General features: G+C 37.4%; 6 protein-coding genes across 6 annotated transcripts; 4 read left to right on the forward strand and 2 right to left on the reverse strand.

Annotated features, from left to right (window-relative positions):
* Nucleotides 1-4: 4 nt before the first annotated feature.
* Nucleotides 5-523, reverse strand: Cbr-rbx-2 (the record flags this gene model as incomplete). Its single annotated transcript, XM_002640075.1, has 3 exons — nucleotides 5-168; nucleotides 294-418; nucleotides 465-523. 3 exons carry the CDS (start codon nucleotides 521-523, stop codon nucleotides 5-7), a joined length of 348 nt encoding a protein of 115 aa, XP_002640121.1.
* Nucleotides 524-726: 203 nt separating this feature from the next.
* Nucleotides 727-3,716, forward strand: Cbr-ncbp-1 (the record flags this gene model as incomplete). The annotated part of the gene is made up of 11 exons (XM_045240387.1): nucleotides 727-751; nucleotides 800-897; nucleotides 969-1,532; nucleotides 1,583-1,846; nucleotides 1,896-2,118; nucleotides 2,166-2,283; nucleotides 2,327-2,405; nucleotides 2,452-2,605; nucleotides 2,658-2,859; nucleotides 2,907-3,546; nucleotides 3,603-3,716. The coding sequence occupies 11 exons, from the start codon at nucleotides 727-729 to the stop codon at nucleotides 3,714-3,716; spliced, it is 2,481 nt and encodes an 826-aa protein (XP_045094919.1).
* A 306-nt stretch (nucleotides 3,717-4,022) lies between these two features.
* Cbr-lron-6 lies at nucleotides 4,023-7,285 on the reverse strand (the record flags this gene model as incomplete). The annotated part of the gene is made up of 11 exons (XM_045240393.1): nucleotides 4,023-4,175; nucleotides 4,851-5,112; nucleotides 5,159-5,298; nucleotides 5,344-5,637; nucleotides 6,026-6,175; nucleotides 6,223-6,365; nucleotides 6,412-6,620; nucleotides 6,663-6,800; nucleotides 6,848-6,963; nucleotides 7,011-7,142; nucleotides 7,187-7,285. The coding sequence occupies 11 exons, from the start codon at nucleotides 7,283-7,285 to the stop codon at nucleotides 4,023-4,025; spliced, it is 1,836 nt and encodes a 611-aa protein (XP_045094920.1).
* An 822-nt stretch (nucleotides 7,286-8,107) lies between these two features.
* CBG12623 lies at nucleotides 8,108-9,010 on the forward strand (the record flags this gene model as incomplete). Its single annotated transcript, XM_002640078.1, has 5 exons — nucleotides 8,108-8,227; nucleotides 8,389-8,604; nucleotides 8,656-8,741; nucleotides 8,788-8,880; nucleotides 8,932-9,010. The coding sequence occupies 5 exons, from the start codon at nucleotides 8,108-8,110 to the stop codon at nucleotides 9,008-9,010; spliced, it is 594 nt and encodes a 197-aa protein (XP_002640124.1).
* Nucleotides 9,011-10,748: 1,738 nt separating this feature from the next.
* On the forward strand, nucleotides 10,749-11,087 carry CBG12624 (the record flags this gene model as incomplete). The annotated part of the gene is made up of 1 exon (XM_002640079.1): nucleotides 10,749-11,087. One exon carries the CDS (start codon nucleotides 10,749-10,751, stop codon nucleotides 11,085-11,087), a length of 339 nt encoding a protein of 112 aa, XP_002640125.1.
* Nucleotides 11,088-11,928: 841 nt separating this feature from the next.
* Nucleotides 11,929-13,608, forward strand: CBG12625 (the record flags this gene model as incomplete). The annotated part of the gene is made up of 5 exons (XM_045240414.1): nucleotides 11,929-11,936; nucleotides 11,985-12,110; nucleotides 12,158-12,851; nucleotides 12,899-13,291; nucleotides 13,510-13,608. The coding sequence occupies 5 exons, from the start codon at nucleotides 11,929-11,931 to the stop codon at nucleotides 13,606-13,608; spliced, it is 1,320 nt and encodes a 439-aa protein (XP_045094921.1).
* Nucleotides 13,609-14,163: the final 555 nt, after the last annotated feature.

The following is a 14,163-nucleotide window of genomic DNA, read 5'->3' on the forward strand; positions in this document are numbered from 1 at the left end:
CAGTTTATTTGCTTGTTCGACTGACAACCCAATCCTTCTGACAAAGTGGGCATCTGTTATTTTGGCGAATCCATTGAGTCATACAGCAGTGATGGAATGAGTGATTACAATCTCCCCAGACTACACAACATTCTGAATTCGGTTCGGATTGACAGCGAAGGCATTCCTCTGAAAATAAATCAATTTCATAATCAATAGTTTGGTCAAAATATGAATAACAATGTTTTTTTCTTTTTATTTTCTAGCTCCTTGAACGAATTTCTTCAAAAATAAAATAAAAATTAACAACTCACCCATTAAATGAACTCTACAGATCGCACATGTGTCGCATTCAACATCCCATGCCCAAGTGGCCAACGCGTTCCACTTCTTCAGAACGAACGGACGAGTTTCAGTTGGGTTTGAAGTTTTCTGTTTTCTGAAAAAAAAAACGGCATGGAAATGTATGCAGAGTAGTTACTTACTGAACACTAGCACTGTCCTCCTCCATCGGGGTTCCAGCAGAATTGCTTGGTGTACTCATATTCGCAAAAATATTGATTTCTGACCGGATTTCGACTGGTTTTGCGCAAGAAAATTGAATCGAAAAAATTGACAACGACACTCCGATATTCCGTTGCGCGCGCGTTGTTTAGCCAAACCCAAATTTCGAATTTTATCCAGTTTCTCTTCTCTTTTTCTTGAAAAAGTAATATCAAAAGGATACTTCCAGTCCAAAAGTAAAAAATGTCCAGGAGAAGGCAGAACGATGGTATGTTTTGACTCAATAAGAACTCGAAAAAGTTTTCATTCATTTTAGAGGAAGATGAGATCCAGATGAAACGACGTCGTGGAGCTCCACTGATTGGAGATGTCGAGAAAAAACTCCAAGAAGTTATTGGAAAAGTCGGAGATAAAGTAAGAGTTAACACAAGTATTATTTTAGATTTTGACAGCGACGTGTTTCATGATCCAATTACTGTTTCCAGAATACGGGCTCATCAATCGAAGCTAATCTGGAAAAGCTCACAGCTTTCTTGCATGACGATCTCGAAAAATATAGATCCTCAATTATCGATATTGTTGCTGGATGTGCCATATACCTCCCGAATCGTGTCACTGTCTATACTACCCTTGTCGGCCTTCTAAATGCGAAGAATTTCAATTTTGGAGGAGACGTTGTAGAAAAACTGATTGCTGAACAACAAGATCTTCTGTTGAAACAAAAATACCAAGAAGCACAGAATCTCGCCATCTTCCTTTGTGATCTTGGAAATTCGGGAGTGTTGACAGCTCAGTCCATCGGAGAATACTTGGAAAGCTTTATAGCAGCCGCATTTGAAGAGAACATGCCCCAGGTACTAACATTCCAAACTCATGTTCAACGGAAAATAATTATTATTCAGGTTCGAAACGACTACTACATTCAAACTGTTCTTCGTTGTCTTCCTTGGATTGGCAAGGAACTAACAGAAAAAGCTCAAGAGCAAATGGAAAATATTGTTGAGGCTGTCGGAAAATATCTCGAAATGAGAAACAAAAATCATGTACCTGTAAGTTTGTATTATATTTAAAGGAAGGTAATACAAGTATATGCTTGCAGCTTCTTCGTGTTTGGCGCGAAGGATCTACGGATCAAGAACAAGAAGATTATTTGGAAAGTTTGTCTGCTCAGATCGAAAATCTGCGAACAGCAAACTGGATGCAAAACCATATTCCAAGATATTACAATACGTTTGAGGCTGTTCTTCAAGATGCTCTTCAACATAATCTACCCAGTTTCTCTTCTCCAGAACACACTTCCGATATGATCTACCCATATCCACTTGTAGTCTTCCGGCTTTTCCAAGACGCTGATTGTGGAACTGTGAGTCTTGGTTATTTGTGTGTTTTATAAATGTTTTTGTCGTTTACAGGACAGCCAACTTCCTAGTGGTCATTCCATTGATCGTTTTCTTTTCGAAGGCGAAATCTCATGGATCATTGAGAAGAACCAGTTTAATCGAAAATCGTGTGCTCGAGAACTTCTGGCTTTTGCTGATGAGAATCCAACAGCACCAGTTGGATTCCTCATCTTTGAAACTATCTTCGGTCAGATGCTCCGTCTTCCACACGCTCCATACCCAGCCATTTTCCACTGTAAGTGTTTCTGGAGTTTTTTTAGTGATAACATTTGATTTCTGCAGGTTCTCTCGTTCTCGAACTACTGAAGCTTAAACCTAACGATTACCCGAATATATTGTGCAAAACTGTGGACTTGATTTTTAGTCGCGCTGATTCAATGCAACCTATCTGTATTGACAGGTAGTATTTAATTTTTAGTTTGGTTAAAATGAATGATTTTTAGAATGGTAGACTGGTTCAGCTTCCATCTCTCCAACTTCCAATATCGTTACACATGGGATGAATGGAAGGATTGTATTTCCGTATGATTTTCAGGTTGATGCCCTTATAGTAAAATTTGATTTTCAGAATGACGAATTCTCGGGACGCCAAGTCTTTCTGCGAGAGGTAATTGAGAAATGTCGTCGCCTGGGATCCTATGAGAAAATTATCGCGGCCTTGCCATCAGATTTCGTCAAAATTCACCCAGCGTCTCCAGAAATCAGATATCTACTCGACGAAGGTATCAACTACTTATCAATAGAAAAAGTTTCCGAACGTTATCAATTTTTCAGAAGACGCCATGAGTCAACGTGCTGAAACATTCACACAGATGTTTCAAGAGCGACAGCCAGCGGACGCATTCCTCAAAGAGCTGAAGTCAACCGATGAGAATGATGAGCTTCCATATAATATTAACGAATTCGGGGTTTTCGTCACTGTCATGCTGAAGATGGCATCAAAAACTTATTCTCATAACTTTTCGGCACTTTTTAGGTAGTTTGTGTTTTTTAAAATTATTCTTCCTACGTTTAACATTTCAGATACAAAGACACTCTGAAAACAGTATGTGATGCAGCTGAGCAATATCAAGAGAAGCTCCTTGAAACACTTTATTCTTGCTGGAAGTCTAACCAACAAATGTTGATGATCCTCACTGATAAGCTTCTGAAAATGCAGATTATCGATTGCTCATCTGTTGTCGGTTGGTTGTTTGATGAAAAGATGTGGCAAGAACACAACCGACAATGGCTGTTCGAAGTGCTCAATCAAGCTCTTGAGAAGCTTACCAGACAGATTAATGTGGTTGAGAAGGATATCAAAGATTTGACAGAAAAAGTTGAGAGCAAAGAGAAAGTTACTGAAGCAGGAGATGTCAAAATGGAAGAGGAAACCGTGGTGGATGAAAAACTAAAAGGAGAAATGGAGGAATTAGAAAATCACAAAGAAAAATTGGACAGGATGGTTTCTTTCCAAAGAAATCTTTTCAACGATTTCCTTATCGTACGTTTAGAACACTTGAGTCCTGCGGGAATTTACTGGAAAAGATTTCAGGCATTCGTTGAAGAAATCAAAAGTGCTGCTACCAACACTTCCGAGATGGATGGATCAGGCGATGTCGGGGGAAGTGAATCGTCAAAGTTTCTATGGCTCCGTGGAAGATTCTGCCACGTGTTGCTAGCGGTATGTCCATTTCATCTAGGCTAAAACACCATTTGCAAGTAATAATTCGTATTCAGCACGCTGAAACACTTCTGAAACATTCGTCAAGTATCGCCGAAGAAGTTTTCTCCGAAGGAGCCGATCCAAATATTTCAGAATGCTTCAATCAATTCCAATCACTTCGTTTCTAAGTCCCTCTCCAAATGTGCAATCTCGTATAATTTCACTGTTTCTGTTATAATCATCCCTCCCCAAACTAAATCTCCTTGAAATCTCCCTCGCCGGGTTCTATTTAATTGTTAATCGACTTTTCGATCTATTTCCTGGAACCTCGAGCAATGTGAAAATTTAATTTGTTGTGTTTGACATCATTTTTTATCCGACCATATTTATTTTTCGATCTAATCAAAGATTTTCGACGCGTTTTTCGATTTGACAGGCCATTATCGAACACATAAGCATCGAAAAAAGTAATAAGAAATTGACACATAAAGAAATCAAAAGTAGGATAGGAATGTGGAAGGCAGGGGATGAAGGATCATGATCAATAGAGAAAAATGAAGCCGTGGTTGTATCATTCGGAATCTTGGGAGCAACAGTGGGAGAGGTAGATGATAAGGATGAGCGAAGACGTCGGAATGAATAACATCCTGAAAATATTTTTCATATAGAAAATCAGTTGTTCCCTTTAAAAGATCCACAGTTTAATTTTTCGACGAAAATTTTAGATCCTTTTTACTTTTCCAGCTATTTTTGCCGATTTTTTTCATGTGTTTCGCTGTAAATCATTGGGACGGTGTCCGCGAAGATTACTATAGATTACTGTAGGAAACTGATTTCCTGAAGTTAGAAAAAACTTTTTTCCCGAAGTTTCTCCACATTTTGACGCGATTATGTTTTTGCAAAGAAACTACAGTAATCTTGATGAACATCATCCGGTGATATGCATTTGGCAAACAAAAAGCTGGAAAAAAAAACAAAAAAGAATCTGAAAAATAGCTGAAAAGGCTAAAAAGGTAAAAAATTTCGTCGCGAAATTTAAGTAAATAATTTTTTACCGCAGAAAATCTTTCAACATTCGAGCGCTGTATGGGATGACCTAGAAACAACACTGGTAAAAAAGAAATCTGCGCTTTGGAAGAGAAAAACCGGTGTCAGTGGCCGAATGTCTCATAACGATAACTACAGTAACCTGAAAAATATTTACATTTTCAGGATTCCATTTCTCGTTGTTTACTAATTTTCGCCGATTCTTCCATTATTTTTCCCCGAACAAGTCGGAAAATAAAAATTTTAGACTTAAATCAGGGAAGTTTTTAGGTTACGGTAGTTGTCGTTGTGGGACCACGGCGTTTCTCTTCCTCAGCTTCGATTTTCTGTACCAGTATAAATAGTATTGGCCGGTGTATGCTAAAATATTCCATTTGTTGTTTCGTCTTTGAGAACTGACCCGAATTTTTTTCTAATTCTCTATAAACTTCCATCTGTTCCAACATCCAATCATATTGTTCTCTACAGTAACCCAAACCGCTTTTCAGCATTCGTTCCTCATCATATTGGTTTACGAAAGACTTCAAATTTGAAGTTCTGAAAAATTAAATTAATTTTCTTTTTTTTAGAGTTTATTCTTTACCTGTTAGCCAAGTGCATAGACCAATAATACGGCGCACATGGCTCACGAAGCCAGACAGGAAGAGTCATTGTTGAGTGAAGAAGATGTCGGAGTAAGCGGAAGTTCTCCCGAGAAATCAAGAGGAACGAAGCGGGAAATTCCTGAATTTCTGAACTGATTTTTTGATTTTTAAAAGACCAAAATACCATCAAGGGATTTCCGTCGATTTTCAGTTGGGACAATCCACTTAACATCGCCATTACTTCTGGAGGCATTGAAGAGCTTTTATGTAGCATGTTGTTGGCCAAATTTAATCGAGCCAAATGACAATTCGCAGTGACTGCTTGAGGTATTCTTGTCAAATTGCAAGAGTCCATATCAAGATATCGAAGCGATTTTAGAGGAACGAAGGAATAAGGAGAAATCGTTTGGATTGGCATTCGAGATAGGGATAACGTTTTCAAAGAAGCCAATCCATAGAAATGATCAGGAGATAAGGTCTGGAATTGAGCTATCGTGAAACATAGGGGCCGTTTAATAGAAGGGCCCACTGAGAAGGACTCAGTAATAGAAGGGCTTTTTTCAAAATGTGTTGTTTGAAAATGAACATTTCCGTATGTTTTCAATGAAAATATTCCGGAAAGTCCACAATTTTGCAGAAATTTGTTGAAACTTTTATTAACTCGAAAATTTGCTCAATTTTGGTGAAATTGATATATTTTCATGAATTGCGAACGAGAATTCACCGAATTTTTAGATGAAAACATTCGTAGAGAAATGACCGGAAAAATAGAACGGGCCCTCTGGAGATACCTTGGAACAATAGAAGGGTCGGCCCTTCTAATACTGGTCTTACCGCATTACTTGTTGGAAAGTTTTGAAACATACTGAAATATTAGTTCTACTCAATTTCAGCCACTTCAATCGAATGTTCTTTGCAAATGGTTTGTATGGCAACATTTTTATTGGATTCCCAGTTAGGTCCAACACTCGAAGATCAACGCATTTACTGAATGTATGAGAGGCAAAAGAAGTTATCTGGAAAATCCTTTTGAAACTTTTTCCTGTCAAAATGAGTACCAAACCTGATTATAACTGAGATCCACATGAATTAAAAGCGGTGAAACAAAGAGAAGTCGATGAAGATTTTCGATTCGATTATGGGAGAGTTTCAAACTTTTAACTGCAGGAAGTTGAGCAATTGGGGATAGGGAAGATATTGAAGTGCCTGAAAAATGATATTTTTAGGAACCTTTGAAAATAAACAGTCTTGCCCTTCAAATATACGGTTGACAAAGATTTGCTGGTTGATATCCATTTTGGTAGTTCCGTAATTGATGAGTTCTCAATATGAATGTATGTTATAGTATTAACAAAAGGAGACGGTTGAAGCCAGAACTCGAAATCTACGTTCACCAAAGACAACACTCTCAAATATTTTAAATTTCTCAATGAAGTGTGAAAATGGGCTCTTGTTCGATGTCTGAATATTACACTTTTCGAATGTAATGATTTTGAAACCTACAGTAAGACAACTTGGAATGAACCCAAATTTGGAAAACATTCCCCGAAATCAATTGAATCATAAAGCGGATGATAGTGTTGGAATGTTATGGAAGTGACATTTTGAGAACAGGATCCAAGAAGGAATTCTTTTGTGAGACTGAAATAGTTAATATAGTTTCTTAGCACCAAAAAATAATTAAATACCTTCCATTAGAGTTTTCCACTACAATGGTATATGGAGAATTTGGATTTGGAAGGTTGGGTTGTCTACAGGAAAATGGAGAAGCGTTGGGTTGATGGTCAAGCCATTGATAGGGTTTCTGAATTTTCTATTTCATTATCAACATTTCGAAAGTAAATCAAATACATTTTCAGATTCAATCTGTTTCAATTGGCAATCCAAATCTCTAGTGATTGTTAAGAAACAAGAGCATTGTTCATGACAGAGTGCCGAGAATTCACAGCTTGGAGTGAGACTGTGATTCAAAGAACAGCATACCTGGGAATGGATTTTGTTTCAGAACTACAGAACAATTTACCAACCAGATTGATTCCATGTGCTTGAGCATGAAGAGGTTCACAAGAATCAGAACACCTAGAGGACACAGCTAATAACAATAATAGAATAGTCCACTTCAACATATTGTTTTTTATCTACTCATAGAGACAAAAATAAGAAATTGGTCATACTGAATCGGACCTCCCTATCTCTCAAAAAATGTTGAATTTTGAAATTTTGTGAGCATGAAGTCAAAAAAATGTGGATCGCATAAGAAATGCGTTCTCATCAAGGCTCTATTCAAACAAAAAAAGATGCAAAACGGAGAGAGCGCGAGAGATGAAGAGACGCAGAGAATGTACATTTTTGAGCATTTACTCCTCGGTTTTTTGACAGCCTGGGGGCGAGTATTCTACAAATTAGATATATAAGAAATGTTTTGTGAAACAAACAGTAGAGAAAAGAGTGTATTTATGTGTGTGTGTGTGTGTGCTTGAATTGTGTAAAGGGGGACTCCCACCAAAATGTCTATTTCATTAAAATGTTTGAAAATAATTTTTGCCGACAGCGTTTTTAAACGTTTTATAAATGCGGAAAGATTCCGGAAAAAAGATAAATGCGGAAAGATTCCGGAAAACTGCCATGTAAAAAGGCGTGGCCTAGGATTCCCACTGCACAAAAACTCAAATCCTCTTCTCTATTCGTCAATTTTTAAAAAAAACTTTCAACAGCGTTTTTTAGGGATTTCGGACGTTTTTTTTTGGATTTTCTCAAAGTAATCTTATGAAAATACTTAACTTTGGGAACATTTTAGTCGGAGTCCCCTTTGAAGCTATTTTTGACCTTGGCCTTTAATCAAAATCACTAAAACACCAAAACAAATGCGGCTGCGATAAAATGAGAATGTTCCCTCCGCAAACTTGGGTATAAAAATCCCGAAAAGTTCAAATATCAATGCGTTCAAAATGATTCGGAAAGTAACCGTCGTCCTTCTGTATTTGGTTGTGGTAAATGCTGTTGACTTTGGATCAGATTTCAGTAGTTGTGAAGATAGTTACGAAGGAGGAGGTAGTGGTGGAAACGGAGTAAGTTGAAAAAAATATTTTTAAAAATTGAGAAAAATTTATTTAGGGGAAGAGCAGAAACGGCTGTCCGAGGGGATGGAGAAGATTTAATAGAGATTCCGGAGGATGGTGTATGAAGGTTGGCTCAGTTTAGGGATCTCAAGAAATTCAACTAGCTTCAGGTTTTCGCAAGAACGAATATCGAATACACTGACGCTGCATCTGCTTGCTCCAATGTAGACGCAGTTTTGTCCGGAATTCAAAATTCGGAAGAGAAAGATTATCTGGCAAGAAGTGCCAGTTCAAATCTGGCGTCTTCAACGGGATCCCTTTGGATTGGAGCGAAAAGAACTGCTGCTTGTGCTAGAAGCAAATTGACAGCTACTTGTTCAAAAACTGTAAATTTGATCATAAGGGAACTGAAATTGACTATGAGTTCAATTTTTCAGACATCTTTCTATTGGACAGATGGAGTGACCACTGGAACTGCTGGATTCTCCTGGCTTGACGGAAGTCAACCGGATAACGCTCTTGGGTATGCCTGAAAACTTTTTTAAAGGTACTGAATCATGCGAATTCAGAGGAAACCAAGACTGTCTTTCCTTCTTCTTCGCACCATCCAAAACTGTCATTGCACGTGTTAACTGGTTCCCTGGAGCAATGGACGATGTCAAGTGAGTTTCGAAATATTCCAAGTTCTACATTCAAGATTTTTTTGTTTTGAGTTGCGATGCGAGCCAGTTCAATTCAATCCTACAGAGAAGAATTCAAGGATACGTTTGTGGAAAAGCTGCTACTTCTTAATAATTCAGTTTTGAAATAAAGCAGAACTTGAGTGTACCAAAATTTTGAGGAATATGTAGTTGATTTCATAATGTGTTACAACATGGTTTTTTATGTTTTCAATTTTGTATGCAAATTCAAAGCAACATTTTGCAGAAGACAACAGTTTATCTTGTTCTATGAGTTTCTGTGAGAGTATACAAATTATTAGTCTCTATAGACAAAAAACCGTTTCTTGAGAAATTAATACAATACAAAGGACTATACACACCGCCAACTTTGAGGTCATATATCTCGCTTTCTGTGAAACATATCATAAAGTAATCAATTGATATAATGTTACTAATAACAGAACATTTTGTGAGTTGACTACTTTTTGATATCTTTCATAGGAACTAAGAAATATGATTAGGCACCACAAAATAATTTTCAAAATAGATATTTTCTTATTTTTATTGTTGGATTCTTTTCTCCACTCTTATAGAAGTCCATTCCCAAAGTCGATTAGAAGTCGAAAAAGTCGAAAGTCGATTAGATGGGGACAAGTTTTAACCCTAAAAATAATGAGTTTCTAACGCCCGATACAAGACTTCAAAGATGGACTTCTGAAAAGGGGAGAACAATTTGATCGCCCCGCCCCCTTTCATTGCGGCGCCTAAATATGATCTCAAAGTTGGCGGTTTGGGTAGCCTTCTATTATAGTGTTTCAAAAATCATTTAGCCTGGAGGCTTGACCATTCATTTTTCAAAGTTACTTTTTGTCTATTGAGCTCTATAATTACTCTATTCTGATAAGACTTTTTCCATAATTTCCTAATCTTCTTTGTCATGCATTGATTCACAGTAATACAACAGGTCCCTGGTCAACCTAGTTGCCTCTATTGACTTTCTGCCAATCAAACGTTCACTACTTTCCACACAGGAGCCATTACTGAATTGTCTATTGATTTTCAGACATTCTTCTATCCTAGAGAAGAAAACAATTGAGAGTCACCTACTCAGACTTAGTCTACCTGAAGATTTCGAAATGTCTGTCGTTTCAAAATCTTGAGGCGAGGCGACTAGTTTCTCTGTTTTACTGTTTTCTCTTTTCCAAGCTACTCTCTCATTTAAAAGAATTTTTAGTATTTCTCTATTAGGTCTTTTTGTTCAAGAATATTTTCTGCGACATACCGTAACAGTCTAATAAATAGAAGGCTCCCTATACTCACACTTTGAGATCAATTATCTCAATTTCTATAAGAGATGTTAAAAATCTGTCAACAAAATTTTGAAATCTCTCATGGGAACCGAGAAAGTTGAGCTCGAAGTTGAAAGTTTGGACGCTCTTCTGTTACAGGTTTTACTGTTTTTTTTTAATTTCTGACTTTCGAATTGTTATTCGCAGAAAGAGTTAGAAAACAGAAAAGTTGACTGACATGACTTCTTCAATTTAATAGGTTTTTCAACATTTCTAATCTGTTGTGCAGTATCAACATACAGTAATCCAACGGACCCTTATAGGCCTAGTGACATATTTATCAAGTGTCAATCAAATGTATGTCGATCACTTTTTCCCAAAAGAACCATACTACATACTAGGAGAATTGAGAAACAACTATTCAGAAACAACATAACGTTGTCTACCGACATATTTCGAAATATTCTGTTTTATTTTTTTTCGATTCATTACGAAATCGCCTGTCTATCTTGTTTGCTTTTTTATACTTACTGATAGCGAGTTTTCTTATTCTTGTTTTGATTTCGAATATTTCAGATAATGTCTTACTTCTCGTACGCCACCTCTATGTTGAGCAGCATGCTCAACAACGTGGCAGAGCAAATCGGGAGCTATGTCAACATCCCAGAAACTCAGGTAGACAGACAGACAGAGAATGAGGGGACGGATCCGGAGAAGGAGGTGAAGAAGGATGCTCCAGAAGCGGTGGAGAAGGAGGAACAGAAGAAGGAACCTTGTGAGGTCGGAAAGATGAACGATGACGAATTCGAACTAATCACCGATCACGAGTTGTATGTCATAATGTTCGAGCGAGATGGAGGGGTCGTCACAGAAGAGAACTTCTTCATCAATTTGGAAGAATCTATTGCCAACCATTAGTTAAACATTTTTTATCTAATTTCTTCTCGAACTTTATTTTATCAAAATTTCATCCACCATATTCATCTTCCCAATATTCCCATTCGGTTTTCTTTTTTGTAATATTCTCACTGTAGTTCACCTTTTCTCCCATACCCACTTTCATGTTATCCGTTTTCCGGTGTATCCCGGGCATCAATAATTTTTGCGGGTTCATGAATAAATATTATTGCTTTATAAAATGAATTTCTAGCAGAAAAAGGTCATCGTGCACATAGAGGTTCCACTTATGGATTACTGTATTTTTTCTTCTCCCGGGAATGTGGGAACTTCGCCCAAAGTTCCACACTATGATGTCTCCTGAAAACGTAGTCATCTTATAAGATTTCGAATAAAATGTTTTAAACGAGAAAAGGAGGAGATATGTTTCAGCTAACATGAAATAATTGAAGGATTACGGTAGTTTTGGTATAGTTTTAGCTTTGATATATTTTCGAACACCGAAGTAAGGGTATAGGGTTACTGTAGGAAAACCCGAAAAAATCAGTAAGCAAATTTCCGTATAAAAGTTTTTCTCCATCGAATTATCAAAGCTTTAGCTTTCATTAACTCATATTCTTTGTTAAAAATCAAACAAAAGACACAGTTTCGTAGAATAATTATTATTTTCCTTCCATACACTCTGACCCAATATTTTTCTAGAATTCCTATTTTGTTTTTTTTACCAAGAACTGAATACGCAACGTGCAACGTGCCTTTAATTTGGAGAGATTCCTATCGAATTGCTGAGCCTCTATCACAAAGACAGTTTATTTCACATCTTGTACTTTGATCTTATCAAAGAAGCTAAGTGACTAGGAAAATGTCCTCGTAGGTTTCATCATCTGAATCCCCTGAATCATTCAGAGAGAGTTACAGAAAAGATAAGAAAACAAAGAAACACCATCACCATAATGCAAAAGGATCGGTTGTTCCACCGAAGAAATCAAAGAATAAGCATGATAGGAAGAAGAAGGGAACCAGAAGAGAAAAGTCTAGTACTAAGTTGCATGCATCCTCATCGAATGTCAGTCTTCGTGGTTTTGATTCAGACACCGAATCAAGAAAGTTCCTGAAGTATCATCCGATGGAAACCCATTCCTTCCAAATATCACTGTTTCGGATACTTGTGTCAATTTTTTCACCGAACAACCCTCAACACCAACAAAAGCAGTCACAGTGAGACCAGAGAAGGCGTTGACTCCGATGGCAGCATCCCCAACTCCAACTGCTGCTCCAATCGTGGAACCAGTTCTTGTACAACCTCCACCTACTCCTCTCATTCCTACACAAACTGTCGTCACAAATGTGAAATGGAAAGCTGAGGATGTCGCATTGGGATATATTGAGAAACTGGATGCCACAATGGCTCGCCTTGAGTTCATTGAGGCTTGCTCCGCGACGAAACCATCGGTTGAAAAAGACTGTCTCATTTGGAAGAAGAATCTTCAGAAGAACCAATCGGATGCATATCCGGTTCTGGATGCAACGATGGTGAAGCTAGCGAATGAGCCCGATGCGTATATCAACATGTCGTCCATCACTGTTCCACACTGTCGTTATCCAATTCTGATGGCTCAAATGCCCAAGAGAGGATGTGAGGAAGAGTTTTGGAAGGCGTGTTTCAATGAATCTGTAGTCATGGTGTACATTTTGATGGGTCCTGAAGATGAGAAAAATGATTTCTTCCCGACAACATCAGGTGCCTATGTTTACTATGGAGCAATGTTTGTCAACATTCGAAAGGTATTTATAGAACCAAAAAGGAAACATAAAATATTTCATTTCTACAGGTCGAGAAAATGGATGCAGAACGCACAATGTACACGATTGAAGTTCTTCCAAACGGTTTTTCAAATTCGGTGATCATGAATGTCTACGTTCACACGGGTTGGGAACCATACGGAGTGCCTCTCAAATATGCAAACACGACTCGTTCGGTGATTGATGTCATGAATTTTGTAAAGACGTCAAATGGAGGAGATAAACTGTTGATTGTGTCGAAGAACGGATGTGGTCGTGCTGGATTCTTCCTCTCCCTTGGAGCTGCATTTTGTTGTCTGAACGATTGTTCGGAGCCACGAATTGTGGAAATCGTGAAAGCGATTAGGATGCAGAGACCAAATGCAGTTGAAACTTTGAAACAGTATGCTTCTTTGTACCTCTGTCTTCTGTACTACATTAAGGTAAAAACTGAACAACAGTAAAACCTGTAATAGAAGGGTCTTAAACTTTTGACTTTGAAACAAATTATCTCGGCTCCTGTGAAAGATATCTGAAAGTTATAAATTGATAAGTTGTTTACCATAATATCACAAACATTATATTAGTTGACACATTTTTGATATCTCTCATAGGAACGGAGATAATTGAGCTCAAACTTCTACTACATTATTTTTTTCAGAAGAAAATCTCGATCCCAGAGAGTCTGAAACAGAAGGTGGAGGATGTGACGAAAGGATTGGAAGGTCTCATTCGTGAAGACTTGTCAATCTTGTACTGATTGGAAAACTGATTGTGGCTTTAATGAATATTTTGTTGGAGTTTTGATTTTTCTTGAGAATTTCATATTTTTATAGATCAGTTTTTTGTATTTTCCAAAGTCTGAATTTCAGAATTGTTGGAATTTTGGGATTTTTTATTTTATTTTTTAGATTTTTGAAATTACGGAATTTCAGAATTTTCAAATTTTCCAAAAATTCGAAATTTCGGTAACTAAAAAATGTAGAATTTTCAAAAATTTGGGTGGTACGACGGATCGGAAATTTCCGAAAATGAAATAGTAGCAAAATGAAATGTTTCTGAATCGAAATACTTCCAAATTAAAACATTTATGGAATGAAAACTGTCCGAAAGCAGGAAAGGCGGAAGCGGAACTGTTCTGAAGTAGAATTGTCCCGTTTTGAAACGCTGATTAATAGAGCGCTCTATTGCTAACAGCGTTCCAAAACGGGACAATTCCACTCTAGGCATTTCTGTTCCGTCCAATTTCTACTTCCGGACAGTTCTGATTTCGCACAGCTTTCAATTCGGAACCATTTTTTGATTTAGGAAATTT

Source organism: Caenorhabditis briggsae, assembly GCF_000004555.2.
Source record: "Caenorhabditis briggsae complete genome, chrI, whole genome shotgun sequence".
Lineage (NCBI taxonomy): Eukaryota > Metazoa > Nematoda > Chromadorea > Rhabditida > Rhabditidae > Caenorhabditis > Caenorhabditis briggsae.